At 40.0% G+C, this 17,430-nt stretch overlaps 1 protein-coding gene across 6 annotated transcripts in view; it reads left to right on the top strand.

Moving 5' to 3' along the window:
* The window catches only part of LOC119649630 (proton-coupled amino acid transporter-like protein CG1139), a 246,042-nt gene extending 230,267 nt beyond the window's left edge, over positions 1 to 15,775 (top strand). For all 6 annotated transcript variants that reach the window (XM_038051871.1, XM_038051873.1, XM_038051869.1 and 3 more), the window contains 7 exons: positions 3,332 to 3,518; positions 3,726 to 3,811; positions 9,368 to 9,536; positions 9,759 to 9,950; positions 14,375 to 14,553; positions 14,618 to 14,793; positions 14,899 to 15,775. In XM_038051871.1, the coding sequence (XP_037907799.1) occupies positions 3,332 to 3,518; positions 3,726 to 3,811; positions 9,368 to 9,536; positions 9,759 to 9,950; positions 14,375 to 14,553; positions 14,618 to 14,793; positions 14,899 to 15,146 (1,237 nt within the window). In that variant the 3' untranslated portion in view covers positions 15,147 to 15,775. The remainder of the gene's footprint in view (positions 1 to 3,331; positions 3,519 to 3,725; positions 3,812 to 9,367; positions 9,537 to 9,758; positions 9,951 to 14,374; positions 14,554 to 14,617; positions 14,794 to 14,898) is intronic.
* Positions 15,776 to 17,430: the final 1,655 nt, after the last annotated feature.

Raw genomic sequence — 17,430 nt, 5'->3', positions numbered from 1 at the left:
TATTCATGCACGATATGTCATATGTTATATGTTTCTTTGATATTTTTAGAGCCTCAGCTATTTGAATCAACTTCACTTTGCGGTGATCCAAAATTATTTTCTAACTTTTCTGATATTTTCTTCGGTAATAACCTCTTTGGTGCATCCGCTGAGTGCATAGTCCTCGGTGCTGTTAATGTTTATCAAGCCAAGTCTTGGCTTGAACAGTATTTTTTTCCTCAAAAAGCAAGGCTTTATTAACACGCGAAATTCCTTTTTTACATTTTCTCCAAATGAACAAAATTTGCTTGATTCAAAGTGCTCTATCCCAAAGATAAATAATCCGCCAGCCGTCAAATTTGTACACGTGTCTTTTGAAGGAAAGAGTTAACTCCAAATCATATTGATTGAATACTACTTGGGGACTTTTCAGCCGTCCCAGTGAAAACGAGCAAGCGGAGAAGCCGGAAGCTGAACGCTTCATGAAAGAAAGGTTCTGTGTATTTTTCATATAAGAATATTTTTGTGGGCATTTGTCCCATTTGTACCTAGCTCGTAATGTTTATGCATAAAGTTTGTCAGACTATGGAAGTTGACGTCGAAAGTCTTAGACTGCAATAAACTTGCGCAAAACTGACAACTTTGACCTGTTATAACTTTGTGGGTAATAGTACGATTTTCAGCAAACTTGACAGTATTATGCTCTATGAAATAGTCAATGCTACGAAATTTTACGATTCTAGGATAAAAATTAGGGAGTTTCTAGTCAATTTCCGAAAAATATAGTAATATACTATTATTAACATTACTTAAACAGACATCGGTATGGAGAGTATTTTTAGACCTAGGACCATGTGCGGGGACTGCTATATTTTTTTAGATTTTCAGGTTGGGTAGTATCTGAGAACGTGTCTTGGAGTATTTGATACTTTCGGACTTCGCATTCTTCTCCTTTGAAGCCAACTTCAAAACTAATATCGGTTTCGGACTAAATGATTGGTAACAATCGAGGTCTTTCATTTGATATGATGACCATGTCCGATAAAAAAAAAATTACACTCCTTTTGTATGTATGGGGACCCCCTTAAACTCAACAATGCAACTCACTGCATGCGGAGAATCTGGGGGATTTGTTTTACACAAAACCTTAAAAAGTTGTCTAATTATTCTTCCAAATCCAATAGGAAATAGGATCCAATAGGAAATTGAGGAAAATTTATTTTTTGTCTTCTTGTAACAGAGAAATCTGAAAACTCTCCGTTCCGATATCTGCTTAGATAAATTAAACAATAGTATATTGCCATATGTTGGAAATTTTCTTGGGAACCCCGTTTTACACAATCGTCGTTTCGTTTGATTTGAGAATAAAGGATTTTGTTTTCTTTTGCTAGTTTTTGTGTATTGCTACAGAAATTGCAGAAATGTGCTATATCAAATATCAACGAGTTGGAATACCGGAAGCTGGACGCTTCGGGTATAAAGGTTTTGTTCATCTTATGTGAGAAACTTCTACGCACATTTTTCCATTCGTATATAGCTAGAAATCCAACATATTCCTTCATATGTTTCCAAACTATAAGATATGCACACATATTACGGAAATAAATATTATTCTCACTCTCTTCTCAAACAAACTGCCTATTACCGAGTACTTTACATATCCGTGCATATATAAATTGATCGTACTTATATTTAAGGGTTTACTTCATGCACAAAAGTATACATATGTACATACATAGTGCCTATATTGAATACCGCTGGCTTAATGTACTAATATATCTACCCGGAAAATTAAATACACACATATGTCTGTCCGGAGTAATTGATATTTCTATACAAACGATTCAAAAACTTAAAATAAAATGTTTTTTTGTGAACCCTCATTCATGCGAGCTCACTTTGTTGCGGTATTAACGAATTGATATGGGATGATGACGTCGTACACGTTGTAGAATGCACGAAATTCACAACAAATTGCACAGTTTAACCCTCTATAATTTTGTTAATAATGGCTGGATTTCCTTCAAACTTGACCAAATTATGTCTTATGTAATCCTTTATACAAATGAAGGGGGCTTTCCGACTAAATTTTTAAATTTTATTATGCTAATATACTATTATTAACTTTATTTGTGCAGATATTGGAACGGGCCTAGATTTCGTTTAGATACACGACTATGATTTTTTTCAGATTTTTCGGTTGGAGACCTGTTACACTTTTTGGTGCTCATATTTTGAGTCCTTATTCCCCTATTTTTCACCCGAAATCACATCTGCGGCCAGTTTCGAAAAGTACTAATTGAACCCTTTCATTTGAAAGCCCACATGATTACATTTTGTGAAAAAAAATTGCACCCTCCATTCACATGTATGGGGAGCCCCACCCTTAAATTTAACACAAAATGGCGACTCTTGCTATATGTAAAGCGGACATCAGACCACACGCTCTCATAAACTTTCGTGATAATCTGTTCAGCCGTTTTTGAATAAATCGGGTGTGACAAACAGACAGACACACAAAACCTTAAAAATCGTATTCGCACTTGGAAATATTAATTCAACAGAATACGTATTCGTACTCGTAAATACGAATACGTTTTATACTCACTTTCGAACATGAGAATACAGCCGCATTCGTACTAGCTTGTGTAAATATCAAAATATAAACTTTTTCGAATACGAATATATTCGCATTCATAGAATCTATTCGTGTTCGTATTTACGGTTACCAATATGACCAACACAGCCTCTTATGACATTGGTTCCCGTATTGCCTCCTATAATATAGGTAGCGCCGATATTTCCAATGTACCCTTAGGGTGTTCTACCGGGAGGCTATGAGAAGTAAGTGCGGCCATTACATCTGAGGTTGGATGTGAGCTGAGGAAGGCATTCCTGAACATTCGTCGACTTGTTGGAATTTCATTCAGCTTTGTTGCACGTGCATGGTTCAACTGTTTTTATTTATCATTTAGCACTCCTACCGCTTCATGGAGAGTCCTGAAGGGAGCTGAAACACATTTCACCGAACCGTCAATGATGGCGCGTAGATGTGGTTATCGCGCTATGCCCCATACTAGATTTAACTCTCGCTTCATGGCTGACAAAAATCAACACAAGTTGGCCTTTTATGATCAACTTCGACATCAACATTCTTACGTAATCATTTTGCATACCAAACTGAAGATCCAAATTTGAAATTATGCAAAAGTTTTTATTGGAATAAAAAATTTCACTTTAGAGCTTGAGAACACTAGATTAACTCAGATATATATAAATATTTCAAATTTGTGGTTCACTTCCTTCGGATTTTTGACCGCCATATGACTTTCCTATTTTTCTTTAATTACAGAAACTCTGAGACTATGTTCCATTTGCTCAAGGGATCGCTCGGCACAGGAATTCTTGCGATGCCAAATGCTTTCAGGAATGCTGGATACATTCCTGGTGCCGTTGGAACCATTATTATTGGCGTCATCTGCACGTATTGTATACATTTGCTAGTAAAGGCTGAGTACGAGTTGTGTAAACGTAAAAAGGTGATTAACATATTTGTTTAGAAACGTATTTCACCCAAAAATTAGCTCCGAAATATTCTGGCGCTACTTAATAACCTGATTGAATAAAGTGAATTAAAATGACGATAAATATTTGCCAATTTTGAATATGGAACTAGTTAGTTTAGTTCTGCAGGTGATCACAGTTGCATTTCTTTTATTACACTCATACTTTCAAAATTCTTCTAGATTCCTAGTATGAATTATCCTGGTGTGGCTGAAGCAGCTCTAAGCGAGGGACCAGAGTGGTGCAAAGCGTGTGCCCCATATATTACGTAAGTATTTTAAAATCTTCAATTCAAATTAAAAGAATAGAATAAGTCTTAAACTTGGTGGACTACTTTTTATGGTTAGAATGCTACCTGCACAGATAGCTATCAAACTGTCGAATTTCTTCTGAAAATTAACCTTTCCTTTCAACCTGATTAGTTTATGAGTTGGGAAAAGTTTGAATATAATTGAAAATATTTACCACCGAACAATACTACAATCATATCAAAAAATTTTTGTAGTGAATAGGTTGAAACAGTTCTTACTCACCTTTTGGTAGTTCGTCTTCTGAACAAAATTCTTTTTCGGATGCTAATTGGTTTATAACACCAATCGATAATGGCTGCTGCATTGTCAATTGATACGCACGTATTTCACTGAATACGTACATTGTATCTCTGAAATTGCTCGGTTCGGTGGTGACCAGAGCGACAGTAAGATGGTTTGCTATTCCACCAATAGTTGTGTTTTAACCTGGGCAATTGGCATCATCTCAACATTAGGTCATATTTTGTTCTGTAGAATACGAGTACTCCCTCTGATCAGGTACCTGATTTAACCATACCTCTATATAATTTGCTTGTTGATTGTCTCCAAATTTTGCAACTTACAGATTTTCCATAGGCTTAGGCTTTCTTAGCTTGACAAAATTACTTGATGAATGCTGTGAGGATAGTCCGCATTAAGGCCCACAACGCTAATGAATGTCAGTCTGATAACTGAATTCTCTTTGTTACCTAGTATCATGTCCGACTATCATCATCGTCAATGGCGAAACAACCGGTATCCGGTCTAGGCCTGCCTTAATAAGGAACTCCAAACATCCCGGTTTTGCGCCGAGGTATGTCAATTCGATATCCCTGAATGGTGTCTGGCCTACGCCGTCGCTTCACCTCAGGCCGGGGCTGCCAAGTCTTTTTTTTACATAGACACTGCCCTTATAGATTTTCCGGGCTGGATCATCCTTATCCATACGGATTAGATAACCCCCTCATTGTAATCTGTTGAGCCGGATTTTATCCAGAATTAGGCGATCATAAATTTCGTCGTTATGTAGACTACGGAATCGGCCATCCCCTACATGTGGCTAAACATTCTTCGGAGGATTCTTCTCTGGAACGCAGCCAAAAGTTTGCAATTTTTCTTGCTAAGAACCCAAGTCTTCGAGGTCATTGTTCCCATAATGTCAATATTGTCAGCATAGAGCAGCCACTGGCTGGACTTGAAGAAAATGGCACCTCTTGCATTAACATCTGCATCGCGAATTACTTTTTCCAGGGCTAGGCAAAAGAAGACACACGATAGGGCATCCCGTTATCTTAGACCGTTGTTAATGTTGAATGCTCTGAAGTGATCCTTCTGCTTTCATCTGGCCTCGCACATTAGTCAGTACCAGCGTAGTCAGTGTTATCAATTTCGTCGAGATGCCGAATTCTTTCATCGCCGTGTACAATTTTACCTTGGCTATGCTAGGCGGCCTTAAAATCGATGAATAGATGGTGAAACTGGTGGCCATATTCCAACAGTTTTTTCATCGCTTGTCGCTTAGAGAAAATCTGTTGTTGATTTGCCTGGAGTGAAGCCTAGCAAGATAACGGAGAATATTTTATAGATGGTAGTCAGTAACGTGATACCTCTATAATTGCTGAACTGCGTGATGTCTCCCTTTTCATGTGTAGAACAGTTAATGCTTCGCTGCCAATCGTCAGACATTGATTCGCTGTTCCACATCTTGAGTATAAGTTGATGAACGGCTTGCTGTAATTGGTCACCTCCATATTTATCCAATTAGCCTATAATTCCATCGGCTCCTGGCGACTTATGGTTGTCAAGCCAATGGATTGGTTGGTTATTGAACAGTTCATCAAAAGACCCAACCCATCGCCCCAATATGCCCATTCTGTCGGAAATAAGATTTCCTTCTTTGTCTCGGCAGGATGGGCATCGAGGTGTATAAGGCTTCGTCCTGCTGACTTGTTGGTAAAACTTCCGCGCCTGGTGCGGTTGCTTCCTGTACTACACATAATTGTTTGTTCTGCCAGGCTTCCTTTTCTTTCTGTGAAGTCGCGTCTCTCCTCGACGAAATTCGTGATAAGTCTCTGCGCGTACCCGCTTCCTTTGGGAATGCAGCATTGCCCGGTATCCGACACTCTTCCGTTTCGTTGCTAGCTTACATTCATCGTCGAACCAGTCGCTCTGACTTTTTTCGGGATTTGGGCCAAGTATATTTGTGGCCGTGCCAACAATAACGTTCTTCGGATGACTGCGAAGATCATTTGCCGATGCATCCACGTCCTCCTTATAGGTGTTACTGAGGACTCTGTTTTGGATGGCTTCAGTGTTCATTCTCACTTTATTGTTAGAGGGCATTCGAGGTGGTATTGTTATTCGAGCTTGGGGCACCATGCCAACAAGATAGTGATCCGAGTCTATATTGGTCCTCTTATATGTGCTGACTTTCATCAAGGCTAACAGCTGGTGGCCTTCGATTAGCACGTGGTCAATTTAGTGAAAAGTGGTCCCGCCTGGAGAGGCCCACCTATATTTGTGGATCGCTTTTCTTACGAACCAGGTACTCCTAATAACCACTTCTAGCGACACTGGCTGTTGGATAGTCCGCAGTCCGTGTAGGGTTGTCAGCCCTACCCAATCCCTAGCCTGGAGAATCAGTTGGTACAATTTGTCCCGGTGTTGAATTACTCCCGGTTTTAGGAGACTTGCCTTCATTCTTCTCCGTCTGCAGTTTTTCATTAATAAAGAATTCCCAGTGATCACCATGTGGAGGTGGAAATAAAGTTTGGTAGTAGAGATGTAGGTGTTGGTTCAGCAGGTATTCCCCTAGTTTTATGCTCCATCGTGTGTGCCAATTCACGTTTCGTCCTGGGACATATACTACCCTTTCACCGTAATGTCCGACTATACAAAACCTAATATTGACTGGCACTTCCTTGGAATTTCGCTGGTCATCAACGATCACGAATATTGGAGAGCAGGCTGCTCGAGCTCTCTTCAAATAAGATTTGGAATATTGTAACAGCTATACAAATCAAAATATTGCTTCTTATAATCCCGAATACTTTGACCAGCGGATGCTCAAGTTGTGGCTCCACAAGTCCAATCCATGATGCGTTGGTTATTGCAAAGATTTCTGTAGGGTTCAAGTGCAAAAACAAATTTTGATCGACTTTTCAGTGGTCGAATTAATTTTATTTCTCCGTTCAAGTTGAAGTTAGGTATTTGGTTCGCGCAACATGGATTTGAGTTCGTGCCTTAAACAGTATGTCTCTTATTTGCACAAATTCTGCACAGAACGGACAAATTAATACCATTTGCCTTGCCTACGCAGAGCATTCATATTGTAGAGAAAAAATCCGGGCGCAATCTTCTATATTACCGAAATATGTATCTAATTTTCTTCTTTTCTTTTTTTCTTACATCCCGGGCTTCCAAGAAAACTCCTGGTCCGGAGCGTATCACCCCTTCTCACTCCCCACCCGCCAGGCTTTTGAATGCTGGTTCAACATCTAGAAACATGGTACACGGAGGGAAAATAATTTTGCTTATTATGTTATATTAAAGCTTTCATCCTTAGAGCTGTCAGCCACCAAGGAAGGGCTTTGTCTGTACGGTTAATTTTTTTCAATCTAGCTGGAAGCTTATATTGAGAATCCTCTTTTAAACAGGCTCCTAAATCCAACAGGGTGTGTTGTTGATTTCGTCAATAGGAATGATATATTAATGACAATGACAATATTATAGTGCTGGGCAAGTAATAAGTAAGACTTGTTAGCACTAATGAAGGGAAAACGTTTTTCCCGAAATATCGGTATTTTTCAAAATAAAAATATCAACACCAGCGAATAAGGAAAAATCAAGTTTTTTATTATTTCAAGTAATTAATCGCTGAAAACACCGCATAATTACATTCAAATAAGTATATTTTCCATGATCCTTTTATCTGATAACTGATTTTCATCCTAAATAGTATGGGTGAATTTTCGATCCGTTCACAGACTGAACTATTATACTTTCTCAAACTTTGTGCTTATCCCTAGATGCATATACTGCAAGTGTCGAACATTAATTGCACCGAAAATTTCATCTTCATTGAAACTCTTCTTCATAAGACGTGTAGGTGTTTCTAGACTTATGCGATTGTAGCGATTTTCTCTTCCCTTTCATCATCATCATCAACAGCTTAACAACTGGTGTCCGGTCTAGGACTACCTTTATAAGGAACTGCAGACATCCCGGTTTTGCGCCGAGGTCCACCAATTCGATATCCCTAAAAGCTGTTTGGCTCCTGACCTACGCCATCGCTCCTCTCTTCCCTTTAAATGGAATTATCTGGATACGGTTTTTATTATCTAACCATTTTCTGCAAACGATTTTCCATTTCATACCACACCAACTCTTAAGGTCCTTGAATTATCCATCGTTTGATTTGACAAGCGTCCATTTGCAGCACTGTTTTCAGTCTAGCTTTTTCTTGAAACTAAGTCGGCATTCTTTCAAATTTCGCTCATTTTTCTCCTCTGACGGAAGTTTGAGTCTGAACAGAAACTTTAAATTTGGTGTTTGAATGCTCCATATTTTTCCATGATTTTTTCCATGCTACCTTAAAAATAGAAGAAATGCTTTTAATTAATAATGATAATGATCGTTGCCGTGACAATCCAATTGGATTAGGGCTTTGAAGCGTGGTAGAGCATTTCTTTTAAGATCGTAATGGTGCACTACAGGATTACAGCACACTGTTGGACATAATGTAGACAGTGTTGCCCCCCGCCATTATTACCATGATTTGACTCAGGGGTCAACTTGTATCCGACATCCGATCACGATACAAATCCCTCTGCCACCAGTGAGAGTGCTGCAATGCTGCTGATATTCATTGCGGCGTTAAGTGAGGAATTCCTGCCCGAGTGTCTTGATCACTTCGTGAAGGTTCTCATTATCACTGACTTCAGGGTCTGAAGTTCGTTTTCATTAAATAAATATATTCACATTATAAACGTATAGTTCACAAGTAACGAAGGTTGAGCTAATCAAATTCGTCTTTGTATCTACTGTGATTCATCTTTTGAAAAAAAATACAATTAAATAGATTTTCCAGCCGAAGATATATTTAAAGCGGTCGAGATGAATACTATTGCTTTCGGAAGGACGCCTCATTGTCTCATAAAATTAGGGAATTAAGAATATTCTGTATATTTATATGGTTGCATAGTATCTAATTGAGATCATAATGGTGCTTGTTTTCAATAGTTTTTTGGAATCTAAGTTCAGATGAAAGTTGTATGCATGTCAAAGTAGATGAACATGTAGAAACAATTGGCAACAACCCGACTTCCTTGAGGTCACACTAATGTTTATCGAAATGTGTGCTTTGTCACAGGCCACCTACCAGATTGGTTGATTGATATACTGAAGGGAAAGTCTCGATCTCATTAGGTATCATGGCAAGTGTAATTGAGTGCACTTCTGTAGATTAGTAGCAGACGACCTTCTGCCTCCAGTCATTGCTGCCCTCAACAAATGTTTCGTTGTCTCAATTGCAGGAACGTGGTTAATACATTTCTGCTAATATACCAACTGGGAACGTGCTGTGTCTATGTGGTGTTCGTCGCGTCGAATATTAAATCCATCGCAGACTTCTACATGGAAGACAAGCCGGATGTCCGCATCTATATGCTCATCATATTGTTGCCTTTGATTCTAATTAATTGGGTAAGTAAATTGAGTCATCATGCACGAGATACAAATGAAACTGACAATGAAATCGGGATACCTCAGTGAGTAAACGAGCGTACTCGGTTTCGTCTTTTGATATGGCTTTGCCGCATCAGATTCTGTTTAATAAATTAACAGATTCAGTTTGTTCTTAAAAAGATGGCTGAAGTTATCCCCAGTAATAGGTTTAATGTAAACTTTTCTTCTATTCCCCTAAAGGTACGAAACCTGAAGTATTTGGCACCTTTCTCGACTATCGCTAATGCAGTCACACTCATTTCATTTGCAATTATTTTGTATTACATTTTCCGCGAACCAATCAGTTTGGAAGGGAAGGACGCATTCGCAGAGCTCAAAACTTTCCCATTATTTTTCGGAACAGTATTATTTGCATTGGAGGCTATTGGAGTGGTAAGTACCTTTTTTTCTGTGAATATAATCTGAAATGATATTGATGTTGACTTGGACTGTCATCATCTAAATGGATCAACATCATTGTTGTCGGAAGTGGGAAAACAGGGTATCAAAAAATGTAACGAAAAGTACTAAATGGTACTTTCATATGAGGGTGCTCACGCTCAAGCAAAAAGAAAAGATTTTCATTTGTATTATAGTTTTATGACTACCAATATTTTTCATACATATGAAAAATTGCTCTAGAAAAGAGGAGCTTGAAGACGGCACACCTAAACACGTATGAGACGACACAAAGAAGAGACCAAAACGTTTATTCTCACATAACATAAAACAAAAACATAACCGAGCGCAACAAAAGTGTTGGTACCACAAAAAAGAAATTAATGGAGTTTAATTAAAAACCAACCATTTAATTCGAATGTTATGTATGCAATTTACAATTTGTGATTCCCGCCTGAAGCTTGACAGTTGCAAGTATGTCGCGAGTTTATACTGCTTTCTATTAAACCCAAACAGGTTGTATTTACTTTTGCCAGAACAGAACTGAATACCAAAAATCTAAATCCGACTCCAGACGTTTGCTGTAAACTCCACACCTCCGCAAACGTGCGAGGTTAGCGGGAACTCGCTTGCAGCTGCAATGTGTAATGAACCTTCCACGTCGCCAAAGTTCGTCCCAAGTCGACAAGGTTCCTTCACAAACTTCATTTCACATTGCTTCTTCATTTCGCATACACACATGCACACACATTCCTGGGAGTTTAGTACATCCTCACCAGATCAGTCACACATTTTACTACTAAAAAGAAGTGTGTGATCGCCGCCATGCACAAACGAGACAGAATGCTCTCAAACATGTGAATGCAGTGCATGCACTGGTGGCAAGGTCCTTTTGATTTGGGTCAAAAACCTACATTCGATCAGATCGGTGGCAAACACTAGCGAAGCTACGCAAACCAAACCAAACCTCCTGCCCTCACGTTTGCGTTACGATGGTTTGTGAGGTTTGGCACACAAAGTTACACGAACGAAGCCAAATACCCTATTCACACGTTTGCCAGTGTTTGTTTAGATTTGCAAACATGTGCATGCGCCCTAACATTTTTAAAGCTCACTCCTTTACAAAGGCTAGCTATCTTCCTGTTTATTTTCGTAGATAAACTGTTTTGTTCTGGTTGGGCGACTATGAAACCTCGCTACCCAAAATACTCTGCTCTAAAGAAAACCTCAATATCACAACGTATTTATCTAATGTCGTAGCGCTTTTGAACGGACTTTTATATGAATTGCGAGTGATGTCGCGTTATGATGACAGGCAATGTAGCGTTACCAGTTCAACTTTTCGGTAATTTTTTCATTCACATAACGTGAGTCAAATATTAATCTCCTTTCTGACGAAAATTACTCAAAATGAGGAAAAGCATTGATAAGGTTAAGAATGTATTAAATTTGATACCTCTGGTAAGAAAAAGTCAATATAGAAACATGCTTCATATGAATTTCATCGATTAGTACGACCTATTGGAACTTTGCTAATTAAGGTAGGATTTCAACCAAGCTTTGCAGGATTTTAGCTAATAAAACTTTATTTTACACATTACAGCTAATATTAATACTATAAAAATGTAAAATTAAAAGAACTAACATCACAACTTCTACCTGTCGTAAAATTCGTGAACCTCCTTCTCCTTTTTGTCTAAACTCCTCTCTTACGGCTGACGGAAAATCTGAACAGCCTAGTTCCTACGCCAGTTCCGTAGCTGTCAACCTGTTACCAACAGGTAAATGAACTACTCAGGCGGGTAAGTTTCGAGTAGTGGTGAGCTGCGCTGCTTTGGCGTGAAGCTCGGAGGAATTTCCACACTGCAGCGCCTCTAAAGTATGATGCCAATTATTGAAGTTTATCTTTTTAAGGTTTTGTGTAAACAAAACCTTATTAAAATCGGTTTACTGTCTGTCTGCCCGTCTGTTTGTTTGTCTCTCTGTTACCCACATTTTTCTTGGGGACGGTTGTAGCGATTGACACCAAATCGAATTTAAGGGGGGTCCCTATACATGCAAAAGGGGGGTGTAATTTTTTTTTCATCAAGTATAGTTATCCGTCAAATGAAAGGTCACGATTAGTACTTTTCGAAGCCGGTCTTAGTTTTGACATTTATTGGAGAGGTGGGGAGTACGGGGGGTTGAAATTGATCATTTCTTTCACGGACCTATTCGCAGAAACTACCCAGCCGAAAAATCAGGAGGGTGCCACCATATGGTGCTTGGACTCCGAAATACCCTTCATACCGATACCTGTTCAAATAAAGTTAATAAAAGTATATTACTATAATTTTTAGTAATTGCCACCTATCCGTCAGCAGGCACGTGACAAGACTTTTCATCGAGAAGTTGCCAGAAGGCATCTTTCTCGGCATCAGGTCGGTCTCTCTGTGGTGCGTACGTGGTGAAGAAGTGAATAGTGCGATCAGCTGATATAATGGTGAGCTTCATCAGACGATCATCAAATCGTTCGACTTCTTTAATGACATCACGGAAACCCTCTGAGATGGCAATGCCAACACCATATTGTCAAGAACCGTTGCCCATTTCTCTTTTCCACTTTTATGTGCAACGACTAACTAACTGCACTAATTAGAGATACTAAAGGGGAAGTAACTTGGCATCCGATTAAAATATTCGAAAGGAAGTAATTAGCTCCTTTCCCACAACGTGTTCTCTACAATTTCGTCAGAAACATCTTACATACATACATCCTGTATGTATGTCCGGATAGCTGAGTGGTTAGAGCGCAAGACTGTCGTACGGAAGGTCGCGGTTCAAGTCTCACTGGTGGCAATGGAATTTGTATCGTGATTTGACGTCGGATACCAGTCGACTCAGCTGTGAATTAGTACCTGAGCTAAATCAGGGTAATAATCTCGGGCGAGCGCAATGCTGACCACATTGCCTCCTAGTGTACCCTTACGGTCTTGAATGAAGTGCTCTAACACACTTCAAGGCCCTGATCCAACATGGATTGTTGCGCCAACGATTATTTCCGAGTTATCACAATCTCGGCAGATGCCGGATTTTACCTAATACTAGCACTAAGTGCCAAGCATTTAGGCTCGGACGATCCTACCTACTTAAAAACTAAAGGGGCACTGGTGGTGGTGGCCGGTGGTAGGTCAGTGGGAGAATCCGTCGAGTACTCCCCGCAACATCGAGCACGTATGCAGAATGGTGTACTTCTGCATGGTTTGAACCAGACTGTGCGAAAGTCCCAGGACATCAAGGGAAGCCGTAAGGGATTTAGGTACAATACCTGTAGCTGACAATATTATGGGAACTACAACCACCCGCTCGAGACGCCAAATTTCTTTGATTTCCCGAGCCAATGGCTCATAGTTCACCTTCTTCTCCACGTATTTCCGTTCAATGTTGCTATTATGGGGGATAGCAACATCAATAATATACGCGGAGCGACCCGTCTTGTCAACTAGCAGTACGTCAGGCTTGTTGTGTGCGGTATGGCGATCAGTCAGAACTTGCCGGTCCCAATACATGCTGTAAGCAGAACTATCAAGTACCGCTTGCGGCTCATATCGGTAAACCGGACATGTTCCCGTGATCAGCCCATGCTTATATGCAAGGTTTTGATGGATAACCTTACATACAGCATTATGCCTGGTGATGTATTGCACCGGTGCCATAACAGTACAGCCAGAAATGAGATGGTCCAACGTCTCTAATGCTGAACCACACATTCTGCACTGGTCGTTCTCCACCCGTTCTTTCATGATGAGCTTTTTATAAGCTCGGGTGGCGACCACGCCATCCTGAATGGCACACATGAACCCCTCCGTCTCAGCAAAGAGCTCCCCAGCACACAGCCACCTGTTCGACAGATAACGGAAATAATCGTTGGCGCTGCCAAAGACAATTCACGTGTTTACCGTGCATTGCCTTCCACTTCCATTCCTCGATCCGCTCCTGGTCCGACTTCACCCCACTCAGAGGATTGAAAGATCGATCCTTCAAGTTAAGTGGAGTCAGTCCACAGTCTGCCTTACAGACAGCCGCATGCAAGGGGCTCGCCTGCTCTTTACTGTAAAAATAAGCGCGCAGCGAGTCGACTTGGCGATGATGTTGTGCCGCCACGTCAACCACGCCCCTACCTCCGATGTCACGAGGCAGGTGATATTATTATTATTATATTATTATTATTATTATACATACATCCTACAGTGTAAGGATACATTTAGCAGCTTACGAAAAATTCGATTGGAATTATATTCTTGATCAAATTAACAATATGTATTTTGAGATACTGAGATACTCGCATTTATATACGTTTACTTTACATTTACATTAGAATAAATACGAATAACATAGTAAAACGCATCGCATTCACTCATGGAAATTTATCATTTCAGATACTTCCTCTCGAGAACGAAATGAAGACACCAAGGCGTTTCATCAGTCCATGCGGAGTATTGAATAGTTCAATGACAATTATTGTCCTACTTTACGTTGGAATGGGTTTATTTGGTTACCTGAATTACGGTCATGATGTCGAAGGATCAATCACCCTAAACTTACCACCAGGAGATATGTAAGTGTCTGCTTTTCAAATGTAGCTTTGGTCCACCTTAATACTTTATTTCTTTTCTTTGCAGCATGGCCCAATGCGTGAAGGGAACGCTAGCTTTTGCCATTTTCGTAACACATGGTCTTGCCTGTTATGTTGCCATTGACATCACCTGGAACGATTATATTACAAAAAAGTTAACTATAACTTCACATAAAATGGTGTGGGAATACGTTTGCCGGACTTTATTGGTTCTTGTTACCTGTAAGTAAGCAAACTTCCCCGTCCTTGGTCAGTCCCCTAATCGTCACAGTAGTAGCTGTTAGAAATTGTTGGCGATCTTCTCATTTTGATTTTCTTAATTTTCAGTTCTCCTAGCCGTGGCCATCCCGAACCTGGAGTTGTTTATTTCTCTGTTTGGAGCGCTTTGCCTATCCGCTCTGGGCTTGGCATTCCCGGCGTTAATCCAAATCTGCACATTCTGGTATTACGTGAGTGGAGTGAAGCGCGTGTGGCTCGTAGTAAGCAACACGATAATTGTCGTAGTTGGTGTCGCTGGTCTAGTCATCGGAACGTACACAAGTTTATCAGAAATCATAGAGAAATTCTTCGGTTAATGTTCCTGCATCCTCCAGAAAGCAGTCTAATCAATAGTTTCCACGCTCATGTTCATAGGCTTTGATGGCACATCAAAAATCAAAGGAAATCACTCCAGCCTTGTGATTCTCTCGATGAACATTCCTTATGCAGTATGTGATATAGCAAAAAGAGGTCCTGTGACATATAATCTAGGGATAATATAACAAATTAATATGTACGCAATGTAGAAGCAAAGTAACTATACGATTTTAGTTGTAAATGATGCAACATAACGGATATGATGATGAGGGGAGGATAATTTTGAACTGGAATTGCTGTGAAAACCTTGAAGCCTTCAAAGCTTTAAGATTCGAGAACTGTAAGGTAAAGTCTTTATGCAGAACTGTTCCCTCATTGTCACGATATCTGTGCACACAAAACAGGAAACCGGAACACAACACACTAGTATTATATTAGTATTCTTCTAATTTAACGTAGACTTCCTAGTTTAAGTAGAGAATTTGTTCCCCTATTTATAGGCACTCGTTAGCGAAGTAAGCACTAAGATGTAATAAATGATGATAAAGATTTTATTATGTAAGAATGTACCCGCTACCAAAATACATATTTTACGCGATGGAAAATATTTTTCTCATTATAGAGAGAACATTTCAAACCGTGTTTTCATTTTAAAGCTTTAGATTCTACAAATATGGTGAAATTAAAACGAGCATGACCGCAAATTTATCTCCACTCCAACGAAACAAAAGGCACAGTTCTTTCGAAAATCAAAGCAGGTGCACACCTATTTTACCTAGTTCGCCAATGGCCATTACTTTTGGCAAGAAGTAAAACATTTAATTCGGTTCCAGCTAGTTGTCGTGATTCCAAAATAATGAGTGGAATATCCTCGCTGAAAGGTACGTATGAATGCCCTCGCATAAGAAAGTTCTATTCTTCTATTCAAAGGCTATCTGGCTTTGGTTATATGTTTCCATTCTCTCCTGGACCTGTCGACCTTCTGTTCTAAATACACTGCCGCTTCAAACAGGTTTATCCGCAAGGATCTACATAGGTAGGTGTAGTGCTTTGTTTTAAATTATGTCTGGCCAGAACATTACAATGACGCATCGTAAGCAAAAATTGATTATTTATGCGCCAAGTGATGGTAGCTAGCTAGGCATTGGAATCAGAATCCAAAGGCACTAGATCTTCAGAGCCAGTTCATAGTATTTACGAAGGATAACAGCTCCCACTCTGTAGCCATGGATCCCTTTGAGGTCCCCCAAAAATTGTTTATCTAGTACCCGCAATCTGGCTCTAGCTAGAGTTGGGCCTTAATCTCGAAATTTCGATACTGCGAATTTTAGGATATGACGAGTTTGGCGACCTGTTCGTACTTTCACCTGTCTAATCCAAAATCTCTCGCAATCGCGTTGTCACAGGAGGGTCGAAGTCCACCTCGACTTGGCCCAGGTAGTGGGACTTGGCCATCTGCAGTCAGCGGGTGTTGAATAGTGTTCCAAAGTCACCAATGACATAACTGCTAAAAGCATAGGCCCGTCTAGCCAATTCGTCAGCCCGCTCATTCTCTATGTTCCTATAACGCGGAACCCAGAGGAAGTTGACCTTGAGCGTAACACCCAGCCTGCGTAGCTGCATCAATGCATTGCACTCATGTATTAACTCACCGGCCTTCCAATCTTCCCTGGTTGGAAAGCCCCAGAAAAATTCTTCTTAAAACTCGGTTTGCATATGGCGTAATTCGTTGAAAATCCCCAGCGTTTCCGAGGTACTTTGGTTAGGGTGTTACTATGGCTGCAAGGCTCCGCTGTCTAACATTAGGGCTCACGTAGTCTTATGGCACTGCACGCTGAAACGTATTAAGTGTGGTAGTCTAGAGCGAGCAGGTGTAACAGCACGTTGGGGTCATATACCGGACAAGATTGTAGGGTCCTAGTGCCAAATGATGTAAATGATAAGAATAGTTGGCGCAGCAATCCAATTTGGATCTGGGCTTGAAAGCATGCTGGAGCACTTCATCAAGACCGTAACGGTACGTTAGGACGTTTGATCAGTATTGCGCCAGTCCGTGATGATTACCCTGTTTTGACTCAGTAACTCATTTACAGCTGAGTCGATGGGTATTAAGTGCGAGATAAATCCCTCTGACCGTATCAACAACGTACATATAGACCGTCCTACCAGCGTTGTCTGATATAAACTGATAAATAACATCAGCCTTAAGAGGGTTTTTCCATGTGACCGTTTTCAGAAATCTGTGTTTTCTTTTGTATACATTTTCTAAGCAGAATATGTTGA

Source organism: Hermetia illucens, chromosome 2, assembly GCF_905115235.1.
Source record: "Hermetia illucens chromosome 2, iHerIll2.2.curated.20191125, whole genome shotgun sequence".
In the NCBI taxonomy this organism is placed as follows: domain Eukaryota; kingdom Metazoa; phylum Arthropoda; class Insecta; order Diptera; family Stratiomyidae; genus Hermetia; species Hermetia illucens.
Note: the sequence above shows the minus strand (reverse complement) of the source record. Positions and strands in the feature narration are given on the sequence as shown.